The 7259-nt window shown below is 57.0% G+C and overlaps 1 protein-coding gene across 1 annotated transcript in view; it reads left to right on the top strand.

The window, feature by feature from the left end:
* ALDH3B1 (aldehyde dehydrogenase 3 family member B1) overlaps positions 1 to 7259 on the top strand; it is a 19992-nt gene that overhangs the window by 7220 nt on the left and 5513 nt on the right. Inside the window, exons 3-8 of the mRNA XM_003798304.3 lie at positions 1471 to 1581; positions 2015 to 2135; positions 2394 to 2479; positions 2811 to 2892; positions 4759 to 5145; positions 5743 to 5909. Of these exons, the coding sequence (XP_003798352.1) occupies positions 1471 to 1581; positions 2015 to 2135; positions 2394 to 2479; positions 2811 to 2892; positions 4759 to 5145; positions 5743 to 5909 (954 nt within the window). The remainder of the gene's footprint in view (positions 1 to 1470; positions 1582 to 2014; positions 2136 to 2393; positions 2480 to 2810; positions 2893 to 4758; positions 5146 to 5742; positions 5910 to 7259) is intronic.

Below are 7259 nucleotides of genomic sequence, written 5' to 3'. Positions count from 1 at the left end.
GGCGCCGAGCCTCTGGTCCATTTTCTATCTCCAGCTCAGATTTCCCTCCCACCTTTCCATCCCAAGTATAGGAGCTGAGGCCCCACAAAGGGAGGGCAGCTCAGAAAACCCACCCAGGCCTCTCCCTCTGGTCTCAGCCAGTCCCACCCAGGCAGCATCTACCCAGGCTATGTGCTACATTCTCAGTTAACCCCCAATAGCCCTTCTTGGTAGGGGTGGCCACTGCCAGTTATCCACAAAGGGAGCTCAGAGAAGGCACATTCTTACCCAAGAACACACAGCCAAGAAGCACAGAGTCAGAGTTTGAACCAGCTCAAAGTGATGGGGGTTGGCTGGGTCCAAACTGTCCATCTGGTAAATTGGCTCAAACCTCATGCAGGTCCTGGGTAACTTACCAAGCCTGGTGGGCAGGTCAAGAGGCTCGAGGGGCAGGAGCAATCGCCCTGCACCAGAGTCAGTGATGAGCAAGTGCTGGTGGATGTGATGTCTTTCTCCAAAATCGCACTCCTCTCCCTCTTGGGGCTCAGCTCTGGCCCTGACCTTGCACCTGGTCGGTAAAGTGACCTGGGCAAGGCATCCCCTTTCCTGCGCTTTGTCGACCCCTGTCCTGTTCCCCTCTACTCTGACACAGGAGAGCCTGCACCGTGCCTTGGGTGGGGTGTCAGCCTGGCTCTGACATCCCTGGTCCAGTCTCAGCTCCCTATAGCCGGCTGGCTGTGTCTCTCCTTCTCAGGACAGAGATTGGGATAATGTCCTTATTGATTTTCTTTCTTACTCCTGGATAAAAGCCTAATAATGCCCTTGGACCCTGGCTTGTAGGAAATGACAGCATTTACCCGAGGAGGCTGTGCCCTGTGTCCCCTGCAGATGAATCTTTGCACAGCAAGTCATGGCTGACCACACAAACAGTCCTATTAAAACCTGGTCAGGTCCTGTCCCTGCCCCGCTCAGCCACCTGGCCCCACTGCCTTGCCCACTGCCCTCCTAGCTGAGCAGGAACAGTGCATGCCCGCCCCCACCTCAGGCCCTTTCCATGTGCCAGGACTTCTGCCCAGAATATTCTGCCTCCAGGTGCCACAGGCTCTCTCCCTCCCTGTCTTCAGATCACTGCTCAAATGTCACCTCATCCTGAAGGCTTGTACTGGCCATCTTGTATAAAACAGAGCAAACATGCACACCACCCACGTGCACAACGCACACGCCCACATTTACACACTTGCTCCAGCTGTTGCAACACCCCAACACTGTTCCGTACTTGCCACCGCATCCTAATGGAGCCGTCAGTGTCTTCAGAGTCATGCTGACTCCCCTGCAAGGTCAGCCCCACAGGGTGCAGAGGAAGGAGGCACTGGCTCATGTCAGTGAGTCAACAGGACTGCATAGATGAGTAAATGACAGCAGACCTTGCCTCAATGAGGCTGTATGTCCCCAGAGCTCCAGCCACCTACTGACCTTAACCGATCCCCACAGTCAGACTTTGAGTCGGAAGTGTCTGAGATCGCCATCAGCCAGGCTGAGGTCACATTAGCCCTCAAGAACCTGCGGGCCTGGATGAAGAACGAGAGAGTGCCTAAGAACCTGGTGAGCATGCTGGGTGTCAAGCGGGTACGGCCTTCCAGGCCTATTTGCTTCACCAGTGGCCTCCCTGGGTGGGGGTGGCTGTAAGAGGGTGAGGGGGCTCAGTGCCTGTGGCTCAATCGGCTAAGGCGCCAGCCACATACACCTAAGATGGCGGGTTCGAATCCCCAGCCTGGGCCTGCCAAACAACAATGATGGCTGCAACCCACCCCCCACCCCCAAAAATGGCCAGGCGGTGTGGCGGGTGCCTGTAGTCCCAGCTACTTGGGAGGCTGAGGCAGGAGAATTGCTTGAGCCCAGGAGTTGGAGGTTGCTGTGAGCTGTGATGCCATGGTACTCTACCCAGGGGGATAGCTTGAGGCTCTGTCTCAAAAAAAAAAAAAAAAGAGGGTGAGGGTGCTGAGCACCTCATGTTCACCCCTGGCTGCCGGCCCAGGCCACCCAACTGGACTCAGCCTTCATCCGGAAGGAGCCCTTCGGCCTGGTACTCATCATCGCCCCCTGGAACTACCCCCTGAACCTGACCCTGGTGCCCCTGGTGGGAGCCCTTGCTGCAGGTGAGAGCTGAGCCCCACCTTCCCACCGTCCTTCCCCACTCCAGGTTGAGGCCACCTACAGAGCCAGGAAGGACATGGGGCCAGATAGCCCAAGTCTGGTCCACCATCCCCGGGCTGTGTGGGCTTGGGCTGGTCATGTCACCTCTCTAAACCAGGTTCTTCCCCTGAAAATGGGAGAGGTCAGTGCCCACCCCACAAGTACTTGGAGACCAGGAATGGGTGATGCCTCTCCCAGCTCTGTCTCTGCACTGCCTGCAGGGAACTGTGTGGTGCTGAAGCCGTCAGAGATCAGCAATAGCGTGGAGAAGGTCCTGGCCGAGGTGCTACCCCGATACCTGGACCAGGTGAGCAGGGCCTTGGGGCACAGGAAGTTTACACAGGCAGGGGCTGTGGGCTGGTCAGACCTGAGTCCCAGCTGCCCCTCAGCCTCAGTTTCCCTCTCAGGAGCCTGTCCCCTGGGGATCTGTGTGCCTCTTGTCTGCCCTGCTAGCCTCAGCCCTCCATGCAGCTCAGCCAGACACAACCTTGCCCCTGTTGGGTTGGGTCTAAGGGAGCTCCCCGCCCCCCTGGTGACTCTGGGTCAGGCCAGGCAAGGGACCAGGGGCCGGGCAAGGCAGGGCAGCCCTGGACTCTTGGGCTGGGATCCCAAGAGAGCCTTTACCCATCACCTTGCAGAGCTGCTTTGCCGTGGTGCTGGGTGGGCCACAGGAGACCGGGCAGCTGCTGGAACACAAATTTGACTACATCTTCTTCACAGGTGAGGCTTGAGAGGATGGTCAGAGGTAGCCAGGGGAGGGAAGACCAGCCCCCCCCGCCCCCACAGGGGTCTTGCCCCTAACTCTGGGAGAGTGTGGATGAGCCCGAGACAGCAACCAGACAGGAAGACGCAGGCTGGAAGGTGCTGGGGGTGCCGTGGGGCTCCACGACTGGCTTGCTCCTCTCTCAACCAGGCTGGGAGCAGCCCTGGATCCCAGGACCCCTCAGGAAGGAATAGAGTCCCATATCCAGGGCCACAGCCTACTTCTGCCAACCACAATCTTATGAAACACAGCACCTGCCCTTGCTGAGCCTCTGCTGTGCCGGGCCCTTATAGGCGACCTTATGGATGGTCCCATGGATGCCCCTGCAGGCTGGACAGATGAGGGATCAGAGGCTCAGGACAATGTAGGGACGCAGTGCCCTCCCTGGGGTCACCATAATGGTTAGGATTGAGGTAGGTTGGGATTTGTACCCAAGGGCTTGGTGAGATTGGTGCCAAAGGTCACCTGCTACCACCCTGGCAGTGCCCATGTGGCACTGACACTGTCTGACTGCAAGTGACTAGAACAAGTTTCCAGAAGAGATGAAAGGCCAAGGAGACCAGGTAGGAGGGGCTCCCAGCAGGCCTCCCACACTGGGTACAGGTCAGAGCAAGGCCATGGTCTTGCCCCATCGTCTCCAGACCAGGCCTCCAACCCAGGACAAGCCCTGCCCACCCCCAACTGTTGGCAGGGAGGGGACAGTGGGGGAAGGGTGGCCTAGCAGGAGTGTGGGGGTAGGTATCCCAGCTGCCTACGTGAGGCTGAAAGAGCCAGCTGGGACCTCCTCTGTCTGCAGAGATCCCAACTGCTCTGGCCTCAGTTTCCTTACCTGTAAAATTAGGGCAATCTCTAAGCCATGGGCCTGTCCCATGGGTGAATGAACTAACACAGAAGTCCTTCATTGCAGCATGGGGCCAGCCTGTGCTGCTCACTGAGTGCTGACCACGTGCCAGATGATGTCTGTCCCTTGCTGTTCCTCTTGAGCTTTTGAGTTAATGACAGGCCACAAGCAAGTACAGAGAATAACTGGGCTGGAAGAGGGGCAGCAGTGCCCTGTGTGGTAGGGCAGAGGTGGGGAGGAGTCTGGCAGGACTAGCCAAGGCACATCTGAGCAAAGACAGAAGGGGCAGAGGGACAGCCACAGCAAGAAGGAACTGAGTTGAGAGCAAAGAAGTGACCGGTGGGTCGCGTGGCTCTAAGCTTGGCCAACTCAGCCCATGAGGCAGCATGGGTCCCTGGGTCAGGCCTGGGGAGGAAGTCCTGAGGCCCAAATGGTCTGGGGCAGAGGATGCTGGGTAGACAAGGGAGATTGTCAGGCCCAGATCAGTACAGACAATAGGGGAGGCCAAGTCAGGGAGGATGTGGGACCAACTGCATGGGCTCAAGCCAGCCCACTTGAGGGACAGGAGAGGTGGAACAGGCAGGTTGTGAGGGTGGCAGAACTGTCAGATTTAAGTCAGAGAGAAGAGAGACCCAAACATCACAAGACTAGGAGCTGGACTCCAGCCTTGGGTGATAAGGGGTCCCTGAAGGTTCCAGAGGAGAATGGAGAGGTTGGGAGGGCTCCACATGTCATTAAGCAAAACCTCCTGCAAGGTAAGCCAGGGCCAGATGCAGAGGGCAGGAGCTGAGGGGCCCAGCTCAGGATGGGGAACCTGGGGCCAGGAAGGGATGGCAGACTCCTGGGCTACAGGGTGGCAGCTGGTAGCAAGGAAAACCCAGGCAAGGGCCAGCAGCGACCAGACTCCATTACCTCTCCAGGAGGCACAGGGGCCCCTGGTCCACATGACTAAAGGGACACTCTGGTTCCCACCCATGCCCAGGGAGCCCTCGGGTGGGCAGGATCGTCATGACCGCTGCTGCCAAGCACCTGACACCTGTCACTCTGGAGCTGGGGGGTAAGAACCCCTGCTACATAGATGACAACTGTGACCCCCAGACCGTGGCCAACCGTGTGGCCTGGTTCCGCTACTTCAATGCTGGCCAGACCTGCGTGGCCCCTGACTACATCCTGTGCAGCCCTGAAACTCAGGAGCGCCTGCTGCCTGCCCTGCAGAGCGCCATCACCCGCTTCTATGGTGATGACCCTCAGAGTTCCCCAAACCTGGGCCGCATCATCAACCAGAAGCACTTCCAGCGTCTGCAGGCTCTGCTGGGTTGTGGCCGCATTGCCATCGGTGGCCAAAGCGACGAGAGTGAGCGCTACATTGGTGGGTCCCACTCACCTTGCCATGCTGGAGGGGCCAGGGCTGGGCCAAAAGCCTCAGACTGAAACCTTAGCCCCCTTGCCAGACCTGAGCCATGGCTCTTGGTGCCATGTTCCCTGATGCTAACACTCCTGTGGCTATAGTCCTCAGCCTATGACTCTGCAATTCCACAGTTCCCACAGCTCTGGATTCACTGTACTCCCACCCCAGGCATCAAGGATGCTAAGACTCTAAGCCCCCTTCCCATCATCTCTGTCCCATGGCCCCATGATCCCCAGGTCCTAAACTCTGATGGCCCTATCCTGAGCCCCCCAGTTGGTTGGGCCCATGTGGCTCAGCAGCTCATGTGTGACACCGTGGCTTGGACATTCTCGGTGCTGTTCTAAATTCCTGTCACCCCTGTGAGACCAACATTAGGGGATTGTTTGGACCCAATAGGCTGGGAAAGCCCCACTGTCCCTTAGAGGCTCTGGGAGACTTTCTAGGAATCTCTAAGGCCTGGAGTCCTGGGAAGTCAGGTCCTGGGTTCCACAGCCTAGATTCCTGGGAAGATTGGGTCATGGCCGTGGCCCCAGGGCTGAGTTATCCCTGTGCCTGCAGCCCCCACAGTGCTTGTGGACGTACAGGCAACAGAGCTGGTGATGCAGGAGGAGATCTTTGGGCCCATCCTGCCCATCTTGAATGTGCAGAGCCTGGATGAGGCCATTGATTTCATCACCCAGCGGGAGAAGCCTCTGGCCCTCTACGCCTTCTCCAACAGCAGCCAGGTGGGGCTTGGTGGGGGCTGGGTGTGGAAGTGGGTATGGTGACAGCAGAGGGGACGTGCCCCCCGAGGGCAGGTGCAGGATTTCAGGGCTGATCATCCTCCTGGCTCTGCCACTGCCCTTGGTCCCAGGAGCATCTGGGCCTCGCCCTCCCCCACCCACACTGTCTGGGCCTCTCAGTGGACAGCTCCCAGAGCCTTCTCTAGGCTTGTATAGGTCAGCCCCTCCTTTGTCCCTACTCACACACCTGGGCCTGATGGCTGCAGTGACCCCTCCTGCTGGCTCTTAAGGCACTCATAGGAGGCTAGTGAGTGAGCAGAGGTGGGAGGACTGACCAGGATGAACCCTTTCCCCCACCACCACCACCACCATCAGTGCCGAAGACACACAGAGAGGTACCGGTAGTGGCCCCCTCATTTGAACAATGTTTTTTAAATAAACCTTTTTACTGGGGAATAATCTTAGATTTACAGAAAAGTGCAAAGACAGTACTGAGTTCTTATACATCCCACATCCACATTCCCCATTTGAAGGCCCTTAATGGGTCAAAACTAAGAAAGTAATGTTGGTCATTACTATTAACCACAATCTAGGCTTTTTTTGGATTTCACCAGTTTCTCCACAAATGTCCTCCTCCTGCCCCAGGATCCCACCAGGCACAAACCAACCCTCTCAGCTTGAGAAGTGCCCATCAACTCTCCTGTGTGGTGTCCCAAATCCCAGCCCTCCAGTGTTTTTCTCAGGATAAGTGTTAGGGACCTTTGGTGAGAATACTGCAGGCCTGGGCTGCCTCTTCACATCCCGTCAGGTGTACAAGACCTCCCCATGGCTGGCGAGGTTCATGTTCACCATTTGGTCACAGTGTGTCTGCCAGCGTCCCCACCAGATGTTACCACTGTTCCCTTTCTTTACTTTTTGGAAGCAAGTGTCTTAAGTCATCCACTGTCAACAGGAAGGGGGGGAATGCAGCTCTGTCAGCAGAAGGGAATAGCTACCCACATATTCTGGAATCTGGTAAGAAAGATTTGCTTCCTGATTTATTTAGACCAGTATGAACTCATGCATATTTGGTTCCGTGGGTTATAATCCAAGCCCGCATGTTTGCTCCAAGCTTGGCATTGGGAGCGCCTGTATCCTGGTGCCATGTACCGGCCTTTTCAGGCTCATTTTGACTTTGCTTGTCCCAATTCTAGAAACAGCCATTCCTCCAAGGAGTGTTAGTTTATCTGGAAACTTTGGCCTTTAGAAAACGTTATCACGGCTCGGCGCCTGTGGCTCAATCGGCTAAGGCGCCAGCCACATACACCTAAGGTGGCGGGTTCGAATCCCCAGCCCGGGCCCGCCAAACAACAA

Source organism: Otolemur garnettii, unplaced genomic scaffold, assembly GCF_000181295.1.
Source record: "Otolemur garnettii isolate 467f Iridium unplaced genomic scaffold, OtoGar3 scaffold00134, whole genome shotgun sequence".
NCBI classification, from domain to species: domain Eukaryota; kingdom Metazoa; phylum Chordata; class Mammalia; order Primates; family Galagidae; genus Otolemur; species Otolemur garnettii.
This window is presented reverse-complemented; position numbering and strand designations above follow the sequence as displayed.